General features: G+C 43.1%; 1 protein-coding gene across 1 annotated transcript in view; it reads left to right on the top strand.

Annotated features, from left to right (window-relative positions):
- Window positions 1-24,162, top strand: part of lrrc75a (leucine rich repeat containing 75A) — an 81,371-nt gene that overhangs the window by 22,303 nt on the left and 34,906 nt on the right. Inside the window, exon 3 of the mRNA XM_085380228.1 lies at window positions 19,695-19,807. Within this exon, the coding sequence (XP_085236354.1) occupies window positions 19,695-19,807 (113 nt within the window). The remainder of the gene's footprint in view (window positions 1-19,694; window positions 19,808-24,162) is intronic.

Genomic DNA, 24,162 nt, shown 5'->3' on the forward strand with positions numbered 1-24,162 from the left:
TGTGCCACCATGCTGGTTTTAAATAGGTATTATAAATTTGATTATTTGAAGTAGTAATTTGAAATAATCAACTTGAACCAGAGTTGCCTTGAGGTGAAATATCGAAATAAAATTGATCGGAATTCATTGCAATGATATCAATTACCAGCAGCTGTCACTCCTCAGCGCTGCACATAATACAAAGCTGCGTTTCCACATGAAAAGATTAAGAGCTGCTGTGGGTGTAACAAAGAAGTTACACCCACAGTGGTGTAGCACAGGCGCTGGTGCATCTTTTACTGCTGTAGAAAAGACAGAGGAAGCAGTAAATTATGTAGCCTACCTTAAAGAGTGAACAGTGGGAACTGATACCAGCTGAACAATTGAACATGAAGATTTTAGGCTGATTCTTTTTTGTTGTTGTTGACTTTGTAAAAAAAAAAAAAGTCTTTTTACTCTTCCTGTCTGTAAAAAGATATATTTTCTTTTGTAAAAAATAAAAAATAAAGTTGATGGTAACAGTAGGGTAAGTACCATAGAGATAAAGATGAGCATAGATGCTGTATTGTCAGTTTAGGTTGGGAAACAAATGTGTGTTCAGAGAAATGCCAGTTCATGCCTGTAACTCGAGTGTTTATCAGGTAAATAGAACCTCCAACCGCCCCGCTTCCCACAGAGTTGTTATGAAGTGAAGCCTGTCGTTTTTTTATTTGAGGCTGTAAACATGCAGTTTAGTTGGAAGTTTTAACATGGGAGTCTTTAATGAATGACTCACTTGTGGAAGCGGCAGTAATCCTTGGCTTCATTTTTCTACCGAACAGGTTCATACTTGCTAATTATATTTATTAGCAAGCTCTACAGTTGTAGCTTGAGTCTTAGAAAAAAAACATATTTAAAAATAGGGAAATTGGGGAATTTTTATAGGGAAATTTAGGCCTGAAATAAATTAACAGTTGAGTTGGTTCGGGCATCTGACTATGATGCCTCTTGGACACCTATCAGGCATGTCCTACTGGGAAGGAAGCCTCAATACAGAGCCAGGACTCAATGAAGAGATTATGTCTCTTGGCTAACCTGGGAACGACTGTGTATCGCCCTGGATGACCTGGAAGAGGTGGCCGAGGTCAGGGAAGTCTGGGCTTCTCTGCTTAGACTGCTGTGACTCCAGATAAGCAGTAGAAGGCAGATAAATGGATGGATGGATGGAAATAAATAAATCAACAACAATAAAATGTTGTAATGATGTGAGAAAGTTCACAACCTGGAGCTCTACTTTGGATTTGATCAGTAGTTGATAAAACTTGTGAAAATGTACCAACTGAATTATAAATTGGCTAGTTGCACAGGCTCCATGCACCACTGGTCCCTGATTTGATTGATTAATTATTTATTAATATGTAGACATTTTAGGAGGTTTATGTTGAAATAAACCTGCCAGCACATATTTCTACCATATTCCAACCATACTTCTGCCACCTTTGACAGCTCTGCCACTGAAAGAGCCCCAAGCCAGCTGAGAGCTGATTTTCAGCACATTCTGATAACTCGCTAATCCTTCCTGCCACATACCCTGCACCTTTTTCTAAATACAAGCACACAACAGCTGGTGAAGACCAGCCGCAACATCCAAATGCACACATTCATATTTAAGGTTAAGAAACATCCATCATTAGCACACGTATATGCATGCTGATACAAGCCTGCAGATGTGCTAAAGGATTTGACTTGATTAACAAAAAAAGCGTACGCTTTAGATATATGTGCAGCCGCTCAAATGCTCACTTGCTCTCACACATTTGGTGTCACAAACAGCAGCACAGCAGCCTCCACAGAGTGTGTGAAAGGTCTATTCATTGCTGTGTGACTCCAGCTAAGTGGGGTGACTAGTGAATCTTTACTTAGAGCAGCGGAAAGCTTCGCTGCTTTATCACTGCAGCTGCTCCGATTCTCTCTCTTTCTGCTCTCAGTTCTTTTACCTCTTTATTCCTCCTGTTTCACACCTCTTCTGTCTGCTCTCTTAATTTCTAATTTGTCTATGTGTTGTTCCATCTATGTGTCTGTGTCTCTACTTTTCTCGAGCTGTGAATCGGACAGCTCAGCTTGACTTTGCTCATAATAACAGTATCTGTTCCTGGATGTGTGCGGGTTCATCTCTGCTCATATTGCGGTTAGTCAAATGTCAGATATTTGCCAGTCTGTCACCTCATCACATTATCAGATTTGAATTATTTCATTTACTTTTCAAAATGTCAGCTAGAGCCATTCTAATTCAAACACAGATAAAGGTGCTTTTTATAGCGTGGAGCTATTTGAAGAAGCTAGCAGCGAAGAGGCGATTCAGAGTGCACCAAGCATAAGAAAAAAGTGATTGATTTGTTTGGTTTAACCCATGACTAACCTTAAGACTTTCCATAGCAGTGCTTTTATCACCATGAAGGTCGTGTGGCTCAAATCCACCGATCCAAGCTGTTTATGCTCGAGAGTTAGAGCCACACCCCACGATCCTGTACCACACAGGTTGCGTAGTGAATGTAGCATAAGCGACTCGAATTTAGGAGACCAGCGTCACAGCCTAATAGGAAGCGCATATAGATAATCTAGATCTATATAAATGTAAGAACTAATCATTTGGATCACAGGGATTGGTAATTGTCGTTAATTGAATCATTTCTATTTCCCCTTTGTTAGTTAACATCCAGTCCATGTTGTTATTCCATCAAATCAGTAATTTAATAACATAATATAAATTGTTCCAAAAGGCACCAGTTACCTGTGTTGGTGCACCTGTCAATCAAAGTACCCATGCTCCTATCTTTAGCATTGACAAAATCCACCTGAATGAAATTACCTGTATATAGTCGTGGCCAAGACTTTTGTTAGTGACATTTTGTCATTTCAGTTTACTTTAAATTTAATTTTTATTTATGTATTTTTTGACATATTTCTATAATATTGTGTGGAACAATTGCAAGGATTTCAAAACAGTTTATTGACAAATGAATAAAAATAGTTTTATCAGTGGTTTTATAGTTTAATAGTTGCCAAAATGTTTTTTTTATGTAGGAGGCTAAAACAGTTTTATGGAACAAGCTTTCAAAGCTGTTAAGATGGGCATTTTAACATGGGTATTGATGGGGATTCTCATTATCTACTGTTTACATTACTCATTCATTATATGTATGCACGTGGAAGATTTTCAATTAAATGCATGCAGGCACCAGACTGTACAGACTGTCTGTAGTCACAACAAGATACCGTGTACTCAGCCACCATTAACTCTCTGTTCCTTCTTGCTGTTTCTAAAGCCTTCATAGAGTTTACCAGTCCATTCCCTTGAATTATTAAAACATTTGCTGATGCAGAGACCAAAGAGCAACCCACTGAGTCCAAGCGTAAAGAATTTATTTTACTTTAGCTGGCAGATTGGACTGGAAGGTGCAGATATGGGTTTGAGAGAGTTGGCAGCCGGGCAAAGCTGGATTATAGTTCTTAAACCAAGAATCAGGTACATTTATTGAAGTCTTGAGCCTTACAGTTCACTATCATGTGCATGTATCATGCAGATATGACAGATTGGCAAGGACTGGAGGAGAAGCTGGGTTTGAAATGGTGCAGAGTCTGATTGAGGATGAAGACTGATCGGAGACTGATTGTGTGCCACCTGCAGACACGCTCACAAAACAAAATGGCAACAACAAGGGACACGTGGAAAGGTTTACAGACCTCCCTGCCGGAGAAGGCATACACCTTGGACCATGACACAATTATTACCACAGATCTCAGTTAATACCCAAACCAGGATATCATTTATGTCGCAGTGATGTGCTCATGAATGTAATTATATATTTCAGTAAAATGATAAACGTGAGCTTGACTTTTAGCACGATACAAGTAAAGACTCATCAGGTAAGGACTGTGTGTAAGTTTGATTAAATTCTGACCAGTACTCTAAGAGGTGTAGTAACTCTTAAAGTGAAATGTGGACAGACAATGGATGCCTCACTATGGTATGAGCTCATCACTAAAAATGACTAAAAGCATGATGATGAAAGGTGATTTCATTGTGATTTAAAAGATCACACATAGTAGGTTTTACAGTGTTGCTAGTTCGCACATTCAAGCATGGATGTTCATCAGAACAAGCAAGAAACACACCCAAATGAACTCAGTCGCTGCATTCAGTCCTTTAGGCTACGTTCACACTTCAGGCGAAAGCGCATCAAATCCGACTTTTTTGACCCTATGCGACCCATATCCGATCATGGTATGACAGTGTGAACGGCACAAATCTGATATTTTCAAATCCGACCTGGGTCACTTTCGTATGTGGCACTGAATACGATACATATCTGACGTTTTAGAAAGCGACTGCTGTTTGAATGGTCATGTTGCATTAAATCCGTCTTTTACGTCACTGACACAAGACAGACACCAATTGTCAGCCCACAAAATATATTACTTTCTAAGAGATTATTAGTAATGGCCAAGGATATTATTGCTCAGCATGAAGTTTGTCTGACAAAGAATGACTCATAGCACGTAATGTCACAGTCAGTAGGAAATTATAGTTTCTAAAATAATAATTTCTGTGCTGAGCTTTTCATTTCAAGCGGAACTAATGTGCTTATTAGATGTGTTTTTACGAACTAAATGTGAAAAAGCAGTGAATGTCCAATTCTGCCTCCTTGAAAGCAAAATATAAAGAAATAAGTGGTGGCTCAAGACTTATGCACAGCACTGTAGGTAGCTCTGCAAGGACTTTATGAGTGATAACTCCCTGAGATCAAACCACTGTTCCGAATCAGCCATCTGCTAGGTCTTCCCCTGCACCTCCTGACCACTGAAACAAGAGCAATAAGATTGAATTATCCAAACAATTCATCTGCAGTACAGAGGAAATGGTCATTTGGCAGAGCATGAAAAATTGGACCAAAGTAATGGTTCCATTTGTACTGTGCAAACTAACCTCATCAGCTGCTAGCCTGCAGGGAAGAGGTAGAGATGAGGCAGACAGATAAATAAAAGGAGGTGGGGGTGGAGAGTAAAGGATGGAGAGGTCATTAGTTCTCTGGAGACTGGAAAGATTCACAGATGTGTTCTGTATCAATAATGTAACAAGGAAGAGGAGAGAGGGAAGCAGGACACCAGAGTATGAAGAAAGGAAAAAGAGGGGGGGAAACACAACACAGAGAGAGAGAGAGAGTGAAGGAGGGAACAGATGAAGGAATTGTGATAAGTGGATGCAGGAAAAGGTGGAAAGCATGCAGTGAGGCTGGAACACTGCTGCTGTTCCCAACAACACAAGCTCTCTCTCATTCTCTCATGCTTTATTGACACCATGAGATCACTCTTACAATAAATACCAAGAGTGCCAGTAAAAAAGACCACACAATAAAAACAAGGAGAAATTAGGGTCAAATATTTGCCTATAAATAATAATAGTTGGTTAGTATGAACGGTGGTTCCATAGTGCAATGGTTAACATATTCAAAATCGCAGCTTGACACTGGGAGGAGACCCCGGGGTGTGCGTTGAGTGTAAAAATGTGTGTCTGATCAAAGATGTAGATCCATCTGCTGTGTGACCCTTTGTAAAAAGGGAGCAGCTGATAGAGGGTGCTTTGTTAGTATGAAACTTGAATTCAAACTTTTGCCTTTTTATTAGATCAAAAGTCACAGAGTGTATCTTACAGTCTGGAACAACAGAAAGCTAATAAGGTGTGCATTTGTTTCAGTTCAGGTATCAATAAAAGTTTTTTCCAAAAGAAAGCAAATCAAAAGAGCAACCTTGTAATTTCAACACTGCAACAACACCGAAACTCACTCAGAATATTTAAAACAAAATCCTGATCATGTGACATGACATGTATATATGAAATGCTGCAATTAGTCCATCGGCTACAGCCCTGTGCAAAACGTTTTCACAGAACTCAATCATGTGGAAAAACTACAGCCAGCCTGTCCTGGCTTGTAGAACCAGTTTAGCTATTTTGTATTAACATCTTTAACATCTGCACTTCATCTTGGATGAATTATAGCCCACGTTTATTTACAACATTGCTTATGTCACGAATGACGGAACAGACTCAGGTGCAGATTTGGAGTAAATGGCAAAGGTTTATTTACACACAAAAAACACCAAGTGACATATATGTATGTATACATGTATGTATGTATGTATACATACATACATACCGAGCTATATATCCTTCAAGCTCGGGTCCTCTACCAGAGGCCTGGGAGCTTGAGGGTCCTGCGCAGTATCTTAGCTGTTCCCAGGACTGCGCTCTTCTGGACAGAGATCTCCGCTGTTGTTCCCGGGATCTGCTGGAGCCACTCGCCTAGCTTGGGAGTCACTGCAGCTAGTGCTCCGATTACCACTGGGACCACCGTCACCTTCACCCTCCACATCTTCTCGAGCTCTTCTCTGAGCCCTTGGTATTTCTCGAGGTTCTCGTGTTCCTTCTTCCTGATGTTGCTGTCATTTGGAACCGCTACATCGATCACTACGGCCGTCTTCTCATGTTTGTCTACCACCACTATGTCCGGTTGGTTAGCCACCACTATTTTGTCCATCTGTATCTGGAAGTCCCACAGGATCTTAGCTCGGTCATTCTCCATCACCCTTGGGGGCATCTCCCATTTTGACCCCGGGACTTCCAGGTTATACTCGGCACAGATGTTCCTGTACACTATGCCGGCCACTTGGTTATGGCGTTCCATGTATGCCTTGCCTGCTAGCATCTTACACCCTGCTGTTATGTGCTGGATTGTCTCTGGAGCATCTTTACACAGCCTACACCTGGGGTCTTGCCTGGTGTGACAGCCTCAATGGATCTTGTGCTTAGTGCTTGTTCCTGTACTGCCATGATTAGTGCTTCTGTGCTGTCTTTCAGTCCAGCTTTGTCCAGCCACTGGTAGGATTTCTGGATATCAGCCACCTTCTCTATCTGCCGTGCAGGAGCCTGTCCTTCCATGATGGTTCCTCGTCTCCCTCCACTTTCTTGGGTTTCTGCTGCCTGAGGTATTCACTGAGCACTCGGTCAGTTGGGGCCATCTTCGTGATGTATTCGTGGATGTTCCTTGTCTCATCCTGGACTGTGGTGCTGACACTCACCAGTCCCCGGCCCCCTTCCTTCCGCTTAGCGTACAGCCTCAGGGTGCTGGACTTGGGGTGAAACCCTCCATGCATGGTAAGGAGCTTTCTTGTCTTGATGTCAGTGGCTTCTATCTCCTCCTTTGGCCAGCCTATTACCCCAGCAGAGTGCCTGATCACGGGCAGGGCGTAGGTGTTGATAGCCCGGATCTTGTTCTTACCGTACAGCTGACTCGTCAGGACTTTTTTTTTTCCTTTTTTCAAGTCAAGTTGGCTTTATTGTCACTTCAACCATATACAGTTAGTACACAGTGAAGCGAAACAACCTTCCTCCAGGACCAAGGTGCTACATGCAACATAAATTTACAACATAAATTAACAGAAAACACTAAACTAGCTAACTAAGAGGCCTAGTTAGCTGGCTAGCAGAGACAAGACAGACTGACCTAACATAAATTACAACAAAAACTAACTATCTAAGGAAGACTTTTTTTTTTTGTTAACAGACAGCAGACAACAAAGTGCACGTGCAAATGTGCAAACAAGAGCAGCAAAGTGACAGTGTGACAAAAAAAAAAAAAAAACACAACGTAACATAATAATAAGGTTTTGTGATGATGAGTTGAGGTAGTGGAGGAACAGTAAACATTCCTTAGTGTAGCAGCAAAAATTAGGAAGTAAAGAAGTCAGTGCAAAAAGTCCAGTAATAATATTGTGCAAAAGAGCATTTACAGGTTGGTGTGTACGATAGTTTGGTGGTGTAGGTCAGTGTGTTTGCGCTTGTGCTGATTAGTCAGTCCAGTCTCAATGTTTTGAGGTAGTTGAGTTAAGCTGAGTGATAATGTTTGTGTGTGTGTGTGTGTGTGTGTGTGTGTGTGTGTGTGTGTGTGTGTGTGTGTGTGTGTGTGTGTGTGTGTGTGTGTGTGTGTGTGTGTGTGTGTGTGTGTGTCAGTCCAGTCCCTTTTTGCTGAGGAGACGGATGGCTTGTGGAAAAAAGCTGTTCCACAGTCTGGATGTGTGTGCCCGAATGCTTCGGTACCTTTTTCCAGATGGCAGGAGTGTGAAGAGTGTGTGAGAGGGGTGTGTCCGATCAGCCACAATGCTGGTGGCTTTGCGAATGCAGCGTGTGGTGTAGATGTCCTCAATAGAGGGGAGAGAGACCCCGATGATCTTCTCTGCTGTTCCCACTATCCGCTGTAGGGTCTTGCGGTCCGATATGGCACAGTTCCCAAACCAGGCAGTGATGCAGCCGCTCAGGATACTCTCGATAGTTCCTCTATAGAAGGTGGTCAGGATCGGTGGTGGAAGCTGGGCCTTTCTCAGTCTTCTCAGAAAGAAGAGACGCTGTTGGGCTTTCTTGTGCAGGGAGCTGGTGTTGAGGGACCAGCCGAGGTCCTTCTCCAGGTGGACGCCCAGGAATTTGGTGCTGTCAACGATCTCCACAGAGGAGCCGTTGATGCTCAGCGGTGAGTGGTCACCTCGTGTCCTCCTAAAGTCAACAACCATCTCTTTTGTCTTGTCAACATTCAGAGACAGGTTGTTGTCTTTACACCAGTCCGTTAGCCTCTGCACTTCCTCTCTGTACGCTGACTCGTCGTTCTTGCTAATGAGACCCACCACGGTCGTGTCATCAGCGAACTTAATGATGTGATTTGAACTGTGTGTTGCTACACAGTCATGAGTCAGCAGTGTGAACAGCAGAGGACTGAGCACACAGCCTTGTGGGGCCCCAGTGCTCAGTGTGGTGGTGCTGGAGGTGCAGTTCCCGATCCGTACTGACTGAGGCCTTCAGGTCAGAAAGTCCAGGATCCAGTTGCAGAGGGAGGTGTTCAGGCCCAGCAGGCTCAGCTTTCCGATCAGTTGTTGGGGGATGATCGTGTTGAATGCTGATCTGAAATCTATGTACAGCATTCGAACGTGTGAGTCCTTCTTGTCCAAGTGTGTGAGGGCAAGATGGAGTGCAGTGGAGATGGTGTCGTCCGTTGAGCGGTTATGGCGGTACGCAAATTGCAGTGGGTCCAGTGAGGGGGGCAGCAGGGTCTTGATGTGTCTCATGACGAGCCGCTCGAAGCACTTCATGATGGTGGGTGTAAGTGCAACAGGACGGTAGTCGTTGAGACAGGACACAGAAGACTTCTTGGGCACGGGGACGATGGTGGTGGCCTTGAAGCACGTGGGAACGACGGCACTGCTCAGAGAGATGTTGAAGATATCGGTGAGAACATTTGCCAGCTGTTCAGCACATTCTCTGAGCACTCTGCCTGGGATGTTGTCTGGTCCAGCAGCTTTACGTGGGTTGACTCTGCGTAGAGTTTTCCTCACCTCAGCTGTAGTGAGACACAGGACCTGGTCGTTCGGAGGAGGGGTGGTCTTCCTCGCCGCCACGTCATCCTGCTTGTCGAACCGAGCGTAGAAGTTGTTCAGCGCATCTGGGAGGGAGCCGTCACTGTCACAGGCAGGTGATGTCGTCCTGTAGTTAGTGATGGCTTGTAAGCCCTGCCACATGCGCCGTGTGTCGCCGCTGTCCTTGAAGTGGTTGTGGATTCTCTGGGCGTGTGCGCGCTTCGCCTCTCTGATGGCCCGAGAAAGTTCGGCCCTAGCTCTTCTAAGTGCCACCTTATCTCCCGCTTTGAAGGCAGAGTCTCGGGTCCTCAGAAGTGCACGCACTTCCGCAGTAATCCACGGTTTCTGGTTGGGTCGTGAGATGATGGTCTTGGAGACAGTGACGTCATCGGTGCACTTGTTGATGTAGCTGGACACTGATGACGTGTACTCCTCCAAGTCAGTGAAGTCGCCGTAAGTTGCAGCCTCCCTAAACATGTTCCAGTCAGTGCTCTCGAAACAGTCCTGAAGAGCAGAGATGGCTCCTGCTGGCCAGGTTTTCACCTGCTTCAGAACCGGTTTTGATCGCCTGACGAGTGGTCTGTATGCTGGAATTAGCATAACAGAGATGTGGTCTGAGTAACCGAGGTGGGGGCGGGGCTCTGCCCGATATGCGCCGGGGATGTTTGTGTAAACAAGATCCAGCGTGTTTTCCCCTCTCGTTGCAAAGTCCACATACTGATGGAATCTAGGAAGCACTGACTTGAGATTTGCATGGTTGAAATCTCCAGCAACAATAAACAGTTGATCCGGGTGTGTATTTTGCAGTTCACTGATCTTTGTATATAGTTCCCATAGCGCTTCCTTAGCATCAGCGCTAGGTGGAATGTACACTCCGATAATGAAAACAGTGGTGAATTCCCGTGGTAAATAAAAAGGTCTGCATCTAACAGTCACAAACTCCACCAGCGATGAGCAATAACTAGAAACTAGCACAGAGTTCTTGCACCATTTCGCGTTGATGTAAACACTAGGGGTGCAACGATATTCGTATCGATATTGAACCGTTCGATACAGTGCTTTCGGTTCGGTACGCATATGTATCGAACAATACAACATTTGTAATTTATTTTATCAACTTTCCTTCTGACGATGCTGTCTGTGTTGAGCGCTCAGTGAATCTGCGTTCGACTACTCCGCCTAGGCTGCACTGTCGAGCGCAGATCCACTAAGTGCTCAACACAGACAGCATAGTCAGAAGGAAGAGCGCAGGGCAAGCTAGCAAGACAGAAGTTAAGCTCTCCTTGCAACATGGACCTCCCCCACTCTCATTCAGATCTGGCGTTTGGAATTATTTTGGTTTTCATGTGACGTATGACCCTGAAGGTAAGCGAGTCATGGACTAAAGTAAAACAGTATGTTGGATGTGCCATGCAATGCTCAATTACATGGGTGGGAACTAGTGTGTTAGCGCAGTTAGCTCGTTAACGTGTTGGCCATCTTTTTAACCATTTGACTTGAAGTTGATTTAAGTAGATGCATATTCTATTCTTTGTGATAAGAACACATGTGAAACAAGTGATCATTTAGCCATTTATTTTTAGCTCAAAATGACAACATTAACACAATAAAACAGGTCTCTTTCTTAAACAGAAGCCTGTCATGCTTAACTTTTGAGAATATAAGTAAATCTTTCTTTAAAAGAACTCTGTCCTGCTTAACTTAAAATAATAGAAAATAATAGAAAGAAAAATATTCTTGTAACAGTGCACATTTAGTGCATTTAGTACAATTGAGTTCAGTTGAGGTATTATTTCAGCTTTTCTAATGGTAATCAGCTGCTCCTGTTTGTAAACCCGCTTGTTCCCATGATTACGCATCATAACTCATCATCATTATTCACCTATGTATTACTTTTATGTATTAGTCATCTATTTGTTGTAATCATCTATCCTTGCAGTTGTTTATTACACAAAATAAGTTATATTATCACACTTCTGGCCACATAGCGCTGATATTCACTGCACATGCCCATATTAACTTTTTCCAGCCAGGTGTTTTCCTTTTCCGATTCTTCCCTTTCTCTGAGGGGAACAAATATTGCTGCTCTAATGCTGGGCTTATGCTGGGCTTACACTGTGCGATTTTTGGCCCATTTTGAGACGATTTTTGAGTCGTGCGACGGTTTTGGCGATCGGCCCGATTTTGGCCTTCATCGTGCGTCGTGTAGTATACGTGGGGTAACGAGAAGTGATTAACACCTCACGACCAGCTCCCGATCATCAATCGCTCGTGAGGGTCTCACCACAGCCGCTCACACTGCTCATGCGCAAACACGTAAACGTCGGTGAAAAAGACGGAGCAGCACGGCAGTGCTGCGTGTGATCTGGACACAAGCGATGGAGGCACAACTTGTAGAACTTTGGAAAGCTCATCCGAGCCTTTTCGATGTGGCATCACAAAATGATCACGACCACAACAACCGTGAAAATAGTTGGATTTACACTGCTGCTCAATCACAGCTGCCTGATCAATGTTTTTCATTAGCAATTTAGCAAAGTTGATGGTGGTGGTGTGTCTGTGTGAGTGAAAGACAGAGAGAGCGAGCGACAGATTTTCTGTTATAACCTTAATTTTATGGACGCACAGTGTGAGCACTCAGGTCGCATCAGAGCATCGGGCCGTATAGTGTGAGACCTGCATCGTGACCTACGAACTTCTAACCCCTGCGAGTCAATCGTGCAGTTTGAGCAGGAGCTGAATAACGTGACTGAAAAAATCGCACAGTGTCTGCCCAGCTTTAGGTGTACTGTCGTCCGAGACTTGCACCGCAGTGTCGGCGTTTGTTTCCCTGTTGGCCATGCTTGTTGTTGTGGTCATCTGTTGTCTTCCGGTATTTTCTCCGCAAGCGACCTTTCCTCGACCAATGAGATGAGCGGTAATCTGAATTGTCATACTCGAATTGTCATAAGTGTGCTGTCAGCTCATTGGTAACAAAGCAGGAGAGGGGCTGGGAATTATGTTTTCAAACAAAGCGTTAATTCCATTAAAAGTTATAGACTACTTTTGATTCTCACTGTATTACGGGACAAAGTGCGTCCCTTATTAGCTCAATACGGGACGTGTACTTTTGTTTCGAAATACGGGACGATTCCATATTTTAAGGGACGGTTGGCAACCCTATGCACGGGGCGATCGGCGGTAGCTCGTTAACGGAGATTTGCCGTGTTGTGGCGTTAAGGTCATTTCAACGAGATTAACCTGAAAGCACTAGTGGGAACACAACGAATATGACTGCACATTTACATCATCCTAGTGCAAAGACAAAAACAACAAGCATGCTACTAACTTTAGCCGAGTCATTTAGACAGCTGTTACCACATGATTCTCCTTATGCTGCTGAGACTGTACTTTTGAGTTAAAATATATATTTATAATTTTAATAAATGACAAATTAAAAAGGCATGAACATTTTTTTTTGTATCGAAAAAATATCGAACCGTGACACCAAAGTATCGAACCGAACCAAACCGTGAATTTTGTGTATCGTTGCACCCCTAGTAAACACACAAGCCGCCACCGCGAGTCTTACCGCACAGAGCTGCATTTCTGTCGGCGCGAAACGAGGCCAGCCCATTTAGCTGAATAGCGGCGTCCGGTACTCTGTCGCTGAGCCATGTTTCCGTGAAAACAAAGACACAGCAGTCTCTAACCTCACGCTGTGTAGCCTGCTGGAGTCGGATGTAATCCAGTTACTTGGTTGTTGCAGCTTTCCTAGCGGCCTCTTCATGGTTCCCATTCGTCTGTGGGATCCCCAGGTACTTGTAACTGTCCTCTATGTCTGCAATGTTGCCTTCTGGTAGTTCAATCCCCTCAGTTCTGACTACCTTCCCTCTCTTTGTTACCATCCGACTACACTTCTCCAGCCCGAACGACATTCAGATGTCATTGCTGTATAGCCTGGTAGTGTGGATCAGTGAATCGATGTCTCGTTCACTCTTGGCATACAGCTTGATGTCATCCATGTACAGGAGGTGGCTGACAACTGCTCCGTTTCGTAGTCGGTATCTGTAGCCAGTCTTGTCAATTATCTCACTGAGGGGGTTCAGGCCTATGCAGAACAGCAGTGGGGACAGAGCATCTCCTTGGTAGATCCCGCACTTGATGGTGACTTGTGCTATGGGCTTGAGGTTGGCCTCCAGTGTTGTCCGCCACATCCCCATTGAGTTCCTGATGAAGGCTCTCAGGGTCCTGTTGATCTTATATAGTTCTAGGCATTCCAGGATCCAGGTGTGGGGCATTGAGTCATAGGCCTTCTTGTAATCAATCCAGGCAGTGCACAGGTTGGTCTCGGCTGACTGCTCTGTCTGCCAGTAGCTGGTGTTTTGCGCCTCTGGTATTCTTGCCCATCCCTTTCTGTGCCCCGCTCATGTATTGACCCATGTGCCTGTTCATCTTAGCCACTATGATGCCTGACAGGAGCTTCCACGTGGTGCTGAGGCAGGTTATTGGTCAGTAGTTGGAGGGGACAGGTCCCTTCTGGGGGTCCTTGAGGATCAGGACTGTCCGGCCTTTGGGTAGCCATTCCGGGTGTCTCTCGTCAACTAGCAGCTGATTCATTTGTGCTGCCAGGCAGTGCAGTCAGCTTCTTCAGCCAGTAGGCGTGAACCATGTCGGGCCCTGGTGCTGTCCAACTCTTCATACTGGAGACCCTTTCTTGCATATCGGCCACTGTGATGGTTACTGGACCCTGTTCGGGGAGGTCGCTGTGGTCTGCCACTAGCCACTGAGCATTGCCATTATGGGTTGCGTCCTTCTCCCATATGCTCTTCCAGTGTTGTTCTGCCTCCAGCCTTGGTGGTGCTGTTCTCATATTGTTCCCCTGCCACTGAGAGTACACCTTGGCTGGTTCCATGGAGAACAGCTGGTTTATTCTCTTGCCTTCTATCTCTCTGGTGTACCTCCTCAAGCGACTGGCCAAGGCTGTGAGTCGTTGCTTGGCAGTTTCCAAGGCCGCAGGTATGGACAGCTTCCTGTACTTCTTAGGCACCTTCCTCATCGCGCCTTTCTGCAACTCCGATAGTTGGCTAACCTCCCTCCGTGCTACCTTGATCTTAGCCTCTAGCCTCCTTCTCCATGGAGGGTACTGCTCCTTGTGATCTCACTGATCACTGCTGCCGTATTTTAGATCAGCTTGTTAGTGTCGGTAATCGTGGCTGTAGGTATTGTCCGTAGTGCTGCATTAACATCATCTAGCAGACCTTCTGAGGGTACTTCACGTAATCTTGGCTACGGGGGGTCCAGGTTTCAAGTTTGGCCATGAACCTATCTTTCAGGTCAGTTCCTCTCGCACTCAACGATCCTTCTCCTATCGCACTTGGGGCTTGGTACCCAATCTCGGGTGGGGGTGATGATATCTCCCCCCTGACCTGGCGTCCTGGCTCCCCCTTGCCGTAGCATTTATGTTGTACCTCGTCAATCTCTAGCTGTGAGAGCAGTCCCTTCTTTCGAATATTGGAACACTGAGCTACTAGTTGTTTCGCCGTCATTGTGGATGTTGGGTATCGAAGAATCCATAGGTCCCTCATCCTATTCATGTAACCCCTTCTGCCAGGGTTACTTGCGTAGTAGCATTCCAACAATATATATATGTGTATATATACACACACACATATATATATATATATATATATATATATATATATATATATATATATATATAATGTGAGGGAAATCCATGGGGCTTCAACAGTCCACGGGGTATTGCGGGCGGGGTTCTCACTCTCCTCCTCAGCCACGCCACACTACACACTCCTCTTCGCTCGAGTCCACTCTGCAAACTCGCATGCGTTCAGGAAATCCAAAGGAAGGGCTTGAGGATAGGATAGAGGAGTCTATGCACAAAACAGATCAATGCCAGAAAAACAGGAGGGATCACGAGATTAGGTTGAGCTGAGGTTACCCTGAAATGTGTAGTACAACATTCCAGCGATAAGAAGAACTGAGCCTCTGCCTTAAATAGCGTCTGGGAGTGGCAGGATGATGAGCCGCAGGTGAGTAACCGTTTTCAGATGTGCTGGCCAATAAGCTAGGTCCAGGCAAGGAGGAGAGAGAGAGAGAGAGAGAGAGCAAGAGTAGGAGAAAACCGTAACAAATATCTGTAGCCTCACTGAGCCAGCCGGTTAAACACAGGGAACGTGACAGTTTAAGCACTTTGAGTTTTGCAGGATTTGTTGCTGCACAGCTCAGCATTTCAGTCAGGTTGAGGTGCTAGCTGTTACACTCACTGTGGCTCAAGTAAAGCACAAGTTTAAACATGAGTGTTGATATGAATCAATGAATCAAAATCAAATGAGTCGAAACAAAACAAAAGATAAAAAAAAGAAAAGAAAAAAATACTGTGGGCTACATTTATCATGCTGAATCTCGAAAATAAGAGCTTGTTCTGTCACAGCATGCGGGAATCAAAAAAATCTGAATTTACACAACAAAAATGCCTTCTCAATTTGTTTTTTTTCTATGTTTGACCACACATACATTTGCAGAACATATTCACAGTTTCTCAAAGGAAGTCATTATCACTTCATTTAATTTGAGAAATGAATTTTTCCATCAGCTCCCCTCTGGGCAGAGAGTCAGTAACTTTCAAAAGCAAGAACATAGTTTTTCTTTTTCTCCTTCCACTTTTTGCCCTTCGGCTTTTAACCTAGTCGCTCACAAACATCCATCCTCACCCCACAACAGGGGAACATAGAAGAGCTTTTTTTGACATCACCCTCAACCCTACCACCCCCACGCCCCCCTCCTCATCCCCCAACTCTCCACCATCTGTTTTGTACTGGATAACAGGGGACCTGACTAACCACCTGAATAAATGTATTTCAGTGTGGGTGGAAGTCTCACATACACACACAGCTACGATGTAGTGGAGGGTTTGGGTGACACCGTTTCTCAAATTGCTTCCTAGTTTCTATGATACAAACTAAGAAGCCATCTCTGGGATTATATTTATATTTATGAGTCACCATTATTTTGCGTCACAAGCAACAGATGTAATTTTACATGTCACTCATCCAAGGCCCTGGGAGGACTGTACCATTGTAAGAAAGTCATGAACATGCTTGGTACATGACATTTTTCTGTTTCATCAAAAAACATTTTTAGAGTGCCACACTGAATGTAAAGGTGCAATTCAGACACTCAGACTTAATGACACAATGTGATTGTGATGCAGCGCACCAAATGGTTTGATTATGGGCAGCCAATCAGCACACCCTGTAGAGTTCTAGTCCCCAGACTTGTGTGTGTGTCTGTGCGTGTCCTGTCATATCAGAAACTTGACAGAAGGTGTGTTTAGTAATTCTTTGCTCCAGTGGTCCTTGTATCCTTGAATTATATCAGTTCCTGTTGGCTGCTGTAGCACCTCACTGCCCTCTTTTATTCTGTGGTGATGCCATGTCAGACGTGACATTTCCTCTCTGTTCCTCATGTCAACTTAGCAACACCCGTAACTGACATCAAAATCATATACTTGTTGCATAGTTTGAAATGTACATGCATATGTATCACTTGAGTTCATATGTGGAATAGCTTCATAAGTGATGACTGATGCTCATACATTATAGAGAGGCCTATTAAAGCCACACTGGCTGAGGGACCATTCGGCCGCTTCTTGGCAACCTAAAATCCTTGTGAGCTCCTGCAAATGAGACACAACTGAAATTCAGATTTTGATTTGCTAGGTGGCTGGTGTGTAGGTGGAACTGGTAACCTGTGTTGGTCTAGAATCAACACTGCAACTGACCAATCATGTTGTTGTGATGTCATGGCTTTGTAATGTGGGGGGAAAAGAAAAATGGGCCTTTGTTTATATAAAACTCTCTTTTGGGACAGAGGTAATCATTTCAAATGCTTTCTCTATTAATTTTACAATAAGTTTGCTGTTAGCCCAATTTACCTATGTTGATTTGTTTATTGTTTGTTCTTGCCTAATGCTAACTGGATTATCAGATGTCATTTGTCACTTGCAATAATGATCCTGGACGAATATTATTATGATGATGTGGGAAGAACACCGACACTGGGATATCAAATGTTATGGTTGTGGTCAGGGAAGAAACATGTACAGTCACCAACAGGCCTCTTGTCCTTTGTTAGCAAAGGGTTATATATTTCTTTCCTTTGACATACTAAGCATAAATTGCTGGCAATGTACTATTGTATAGAATTCCCCAAGACCTGGCTCTCCCAAACATGGACAGTATATTAAACAAGGACATAACCTTTGTGACATCCATTGGTTAGTGAATCCAGTTGTGAAGCTTAAACCTGAGTACTTTGCTGCTATCTTGGCATTTTGAAACCAGACATGATGAAAAATGGATCTGACTGAGAAAGCGAGGGACACTGCATATACATTGTCAAACTTGTGATTAATAAATCATTAGCTTATGAGCAAACCCTGATTTATCCTCTTCAAGACTCCCATAAGATCATCAAGGAAATGTTTGCAGAGGTCACAGAGCATGGAGCCCGAGGGTTGTTTTCACTTCTATACACCTGAAGCTCTTCGGCAGCGGATGCGTCAACCCCTGCAGGTCATTAAATGGTATCCAGATTTAAGGCACTTCCACATTGCCTTCGCTTTTTAGACCCAGAAACTAAATCAACTCCTATATAAGGTCTATTATACTAACCTGTAAAGACCTGTTGACAAAAGAATGCAGGAAATTAACAGAAATGTTGTTAACCACGATAGATCGATAGCTATTGCTTTGTTTTTTGGTAACACTCTTTATCTGATGCCATATCAATGCAGCATTAAATATCTTATGCTTCCAATTACTCTACACTGCATGTGAATTGTTTGTGAAATATATCACAACTTGTTTTTCTAGCAAAATCCAGTGATGGCAAAAAAGGCCACCAGTGATAGCGTGGGTCTAGATGTTTGTATCTGATACCACTCTGGTATCAGGGTACCTCAAAGACAGCACAGATACAGAAATTGTTACAGGCTGATGCAATGTTAAATCACAAATACATGTAAATATTCTAACGTGAGAGCATTTTTTTCCAGTGGTATGAAATGTATACATCTTGTATTCAATTCAATTCAATTTTATTTATACAGCGCCAAATCACCTCAAGGCACTTTATATTGTAAGGTAGACCCTACAATAGTACATAGAGAGAACCCCAACAATCATATGACCACTATGAGCAAGCACTTTGGTAACAGTGAGAAGGAAAAACTCCCTTTTAACAGGAAGAAACCTCCAGCAGAACCAGGTTCAGCGACCGGTTGGTGTAAGAAAAGGAAGACAGGATAAAAGACGTGCTGTGGAAGAGAGCCAGAGATTAATATTATAATATATTTATCTCTAATCTTGTATGTAGACAGTATAACCTATTTTCTATGTTTATTCAACCAGTAAGTGACTAATCACAGTGTTAAATCTGCTTCACCACAAAATCATTACACTGTATCACTGACACGATCTCACAACCAGCAGACAAAGAAATGTTAGAACTCAAAAACTGTATATAAACCAGGGGACTCCAACTCCAGGCCTTGAGGGCCAGTGTCCTGCAGGTTTTAGATCTCACCCTGGGTCTACACACCTGAATCAAATGATTAGTTCATTACCAGGCCTCTGGAGAACTGCAAGACATGTTGAGGAAGTAATTTAGCCATTTGAATTAGCTGTGTTGGATCAAGGACACATCTAAAAACTGCAGGACATCTGCCCTCGAGGCCTGGAGTTGGGGACCCCTTATATAAACGATGGATGTAACCATTATAAAATCACTTATTCTATTGGGGCTGCTTTGTTTAAAGTAATTTCTCATTTAAACCAACAGGAGGATATTTTAAGGAGAAATTAAAGGAGTTATGATGCTATATCAGCTAACAGTTTTGCACTTTCTACATGTTGATAATGCAGGCTGTCTTTCTAGCCTAAGCTGTTTTACAAAGCTTGGTTTAAAAAGCACCTCGGAAATATGTAAAACAAATTATGCAAGGAGCAGTGAAAAGTACAATTTCAACAATATACTATACACACAAACAAGAAGGTGCAAAAACTACACTTTAAACATAAATATGCCGTTAGCTGTCTCCTCTGGTATGCTGACTTGCTAGCTCGTTCTTAATTTTTGTCATTGGCTGGGCATGTAAATACCAATAGAACTGATGTCTGTGAAAATAAAGCTACAAAGAAATTTTTTTCTTATTTTCTGGCTGCCGTCTGTAATTAAGCTGATATTTTGTGCCTCTGTCTGTGTGTGTTCAATAGGAGGGAGACTCTCTTGGGGCGATGGAAAAGGTTTGTCGTCAGCTGACCTACCATCTCAGCCCCCACTCTCGATGGAGGAGACAGGGCCTGCTCAAGAGGAAACCTCAGGCCTGGTGAGTGTGTGTCGTACAGCATGTATCTCTGTTTTTGTTAACATCCTAGTGTGTCACCAGTGTGTCATCATCTGCTGCCCCTTTGGATGCCAAAGAAAAGCTCTGTGATGTCTGTGTCTCTTTATTTTTTCACTCTCTCACAAACACAGTTGGAGATGAAATCTTTCCTCTCTGTGTCACCTTCACTGACTCACTTTAGCCTGTCGGCTTCCCTGTGGCTGTCAGAAGACCATTGTTTTTATTCATACATAATTCCTGAGCTGTGTTTTTGTGTATTGTTTTTCTGACTTTCAGTCCCAGTTAAAATTGGAAATATTGCTTTACGAGTCTGTATGTCTAGTAATTTATTTGATTCCCTTTGCATTTCAGCACTTAGCTTTCTCACCACTCTTCTTCATTGCACCTGCATCATGTGGAAAGTCTGTATTTACACTGCAGTGTTACACAATATGCAAATCAGTTATCAACACCAAGTATAAACTACTAATCCATATGCTTCTTTGGCTCAGCTCCAGTACAGCCATTAAAGATTAAATTCTCTAAAGCAATTCTCGAAATGAAATTTCCAATATAAGCTGGGTCCTGCATTACCACAGCAGTTTCTCAGTAAATGTGCTATATATGAAACACTCAAGGTAATTCATGTACTGTATACAAAGCATATATATACTTCTCTGCTCTCTGGTGCACAACATGTAGTGATACTTGATCTGCAAAGTGCAGTTAAACATCAGCAAAAATGCGTCAAAGAAGGAAATTAAAGGCTAAATCCTGTTGTGGACTGTTTTAATAAATCAAAGCCTGTTTACAGGTGTTTAGGGTGCACTGCTGCATATGTGGAAAAAAGGATATTTGAATCCTCTGGTTTTGAAGGGTAAAGGGAGTATCTAGAACTTTCTTAAATGTCTGGTGAGTCTCACTTGGTTTATATAGGAGTCCAAGTCAAAGGCTAGAATCTTCTGAATCTAAACCTTAAGAGCTGTAAGGAATACTCCAACAACTCTTTCCTTTGAACCTCTGGCTGTGTCGCGACGTGTCACTATTTTATTGTTGAATCGTCAACTCAGTTAATATTTTTTTTACTTGAATTGTCCCTTCTCAGCTCCTCTCTACACTCCACTTTAATAAATACAATCTCTGTAAATTTTATAGAGCCTGCCAATATTCATTTAACACAGAGCTGTGTTAAATGACTGTCGGCAGCTGACGTATCTGATATCCCTGCAGCATCATAATGTGCTTTTTCAGGATCAACATTGTTGTGATGTCATAGCTTTGCAGGAATGTAGGAATATAAAAATTTCTTCTGGAAGAAATAATCGGCATTTCAAGTGTTTTCTTTATTCATTTATACATCATAATAAATATTTTTATCAACTTAGGTTTGCTGTTAGCCAAATTTAGGTTACTCATGTTGGTTTTCTAGTAGTAATTTTTTTAAAGTATTAGCTAACTTCTTGGCTAATGTTAACTGTTAACATCACATTGGTCAGTTGCAATCTTGATCCTCGACCAAAGTTATGATGATGTTGGACCAACACTGGGATATCAGGTCATGTGTCATCAGGCCCGACCACGACCATAAAAGGACAGAGAGAGACAGCAGAGGTTACAATTAAACAATGAAAAGCATACATTAAAAAAGAGAGCTGAGCTTGATAACTGCAGATTTAACTAAGAAGTGCATGTAACCAAGTGTATGACCACATCAGTTATATGCTGACAGATGTACTGTAGGTTGTTTTTTCATTTTATGAATCAGGTCAACAAATTGTTGCCGCCACTGGGAGCTCTTGGCAGATTTGGAACATCGCAGCAGCCTCAGCTTCTGGAACTTTCTCTAATTTTGGCATCTTACCACTTTTAGTAAGCTGCACTATGTAAACCTGATGTTTCAGGTCGGTTTTTGTTCCAAAATTTACTGAAAAAATAAATGTTGAATGGAATTCTGTATTCTTTATGGTTTTCTTTTCCATATTTCAGATAATCAAAGTGATGGATTTCTGAAAGCGTGATCACCTCCAGCCACCCTGAGTGTGATCTAGTTTATGAATGTTCCAGCTGTGCCCTCAGAATCCTTTAGTAGGACAACCAGGATTTGACCTTGAAAAATCCTCTGTGTGCTTGGACAAACAAACTGACTTCTAACACTGTCACATAGTTCAGATGCTGGGAAAGTGTGGAAATAAGTCCCTCCCTCAAGTGACGGACCTCAGGGTATCTCAGGGTCTTGCTCATGAGTCGGGGGAGAGTGACACAAGAGACTGACAGATGAATCGTAGCAGTAATGTGGATGATGTAGCATTTCATTGCAGTAAAAAGAAAGCTGAGTTTCAAGGTCAAGCTATCAATTTCCTACCTTTACCTGTAACCTCAAAGTGTTGGTAGTGACCTACAGGATGAGCCTGCAGCCGAAGCGCCCAAAAAGAGTTGCCTCTATAGGCAAGGGCTTGTTAGAACCTCGGGGCATATGTTGTCTTTAGAGCACTCAGACTACTCAAGGCCTCTCTCATTTCAGCCCACAACATCCTTAAAGGCTAACACCTCAACTCCCAGAGAGGGAAAAGAAGCAGCATTGTGCTGAGGCGTCTCAACTGCAGTGATGTCTGAATGTTTGTATAGCATTTAAGGGAGATTTAATCAGTAATAAATTTTATCCTGTGACCTGTAACCATGTTCGGTTTGCTATTTAGCCCTTTGCTTACTTTATCTCAGTCAACATTGTTGTACCAGGGGGTGGCCGAGAAGGCAGAGGCCAGTCTTTAGACTGCAGCTCCCATGGCCTGGATCTGCAAAGCAGTAGAAGATAGATGGATGACTAAAAAGTTACTCTATAATCATATTTGTATCCATCATTGTATCATTGAATCGGGTTTTTTTATCCTAAAAACTTGGAAAGTTGTGTGTCTCTGTACTTTAGCCCTTCAGCTGCAAAGCTAATCTCTCTGTCATGTTGCACAACCTAAATTGAGACTTGCTATAAAATGTAGCCTGGTGGGAGCAGATGGTGGAAGACTGGCGTTGTAGTGGGATGGTTTAGCAGAAAGGATCCCCACTGCTGTGAGAAAGGAGAATCAGCAGGAAATTGCAATCTCTTCTCTTCGGCTGTTAGCATAAATGCAAGGTGTCACCTCCTCTACCAAGCAGTTTGCACCACAGGAGTGGAGAGACGTAATTCAATATGGCCATAAGATTGAACCCTTGGTGAGTGTCTTCAGGAGTGAGTGTGTCTATGTGTGTCATTGCCTTCACGGTCAGCTAAAATGATATGTTGCTCTCCTTTTATCTGAGCGAGCCCAAAAGTCACTGTGCCTCCGCTTTAATGCAATCAAGTGATAGCTGAAGATGAAAATTAAAATAAACTTGGTAATCACCCTAAATAATTCCTGACTGGTGGATTGGATTTAATAACACAGCGGTGCAGTCGGCACTTAAGGCTGTCATGAACTCCAGTCGGAGTGATTAGCCAGAGGAGAGGCAGGGTCCATTTACACTGAGGCTCAGGGCAAGGGCAGAGATTGAGTCATCCATTTGTACAGACCACAAAGCTTGCCCCCCTCCCTCCCTCACAAACACACACAGACACACAATACATCTCCATACTAATTCCATTCTAAGCTCCATTTTATGTCAGGAACCAAAAAACAGTTCTTGGGTGACAACTGGGAGGATTGTCTCTTAAAGACTCATTTGAATTTAAATCTCTAGAGAAGGGGACATTAATATTGGTCCAGGTGGTCAGTTGTAATCTAATCAACACTGGATTGGATTATGGCTCAAAAGAAAAACATCTATTGTGATATCTGATGACATTACAGAATCTAGCCTTGGTGTTGATGTGGATTAAAACATCTGAATGTGAACCTTTTAAGAAGATATATCTATATATCTATATCTATATATCTATATATATATACATATATACATATATATATATATGTGTGTATATATATATATATATATATATGTGTATATATATATGTGTGTGTATATATATATGTGTGTGTATAAAAAAAAAAAAACACCCAGCACGCCCCTGCGGGCGGTTTATCCTTCAAGCTCGGGTCCTCTACCAGAGGCCTGGGAGCTTGAGGGTCCTGCGCAGTATCTTAGCTGTTCCCAGGACTGCGCTCTTCTGGACAGAGATCTCCGATGTTGTTCCTGGGATCTGCTGTAGCCACTCGCCTAGCTTGGGAGTCACCGCACCTAGTGCTCCGATTACCACGGGGACCACCGTTACCTTCACCCTCCACATCCTCTCGAGCTCTTCTCTGAGCCCTTGGTATTTCTCCAGCTTCTCGTGTTCCTTCTTCCTGATATTGCTGTCATTCGGAACCGCTACATCGATCACTACG

The sequence above is a fragment of the Rhamphochromis longiceps genome, linkage group LG14 (assembly GCF_057381845.1).
Source record: "Rhamphochromis longiceps isolate RC_006_pf linkage group LG14, R_longiceps_female_GT1.1, whole genome shotgun sequence".
NCBI classification, from domain to species: Eukaryota; Metazoa; Chordata; class Actinopteri; order Cichliformes; family Cichlidae; genus Rhamphochromis; species Rhamphochromis longiceps.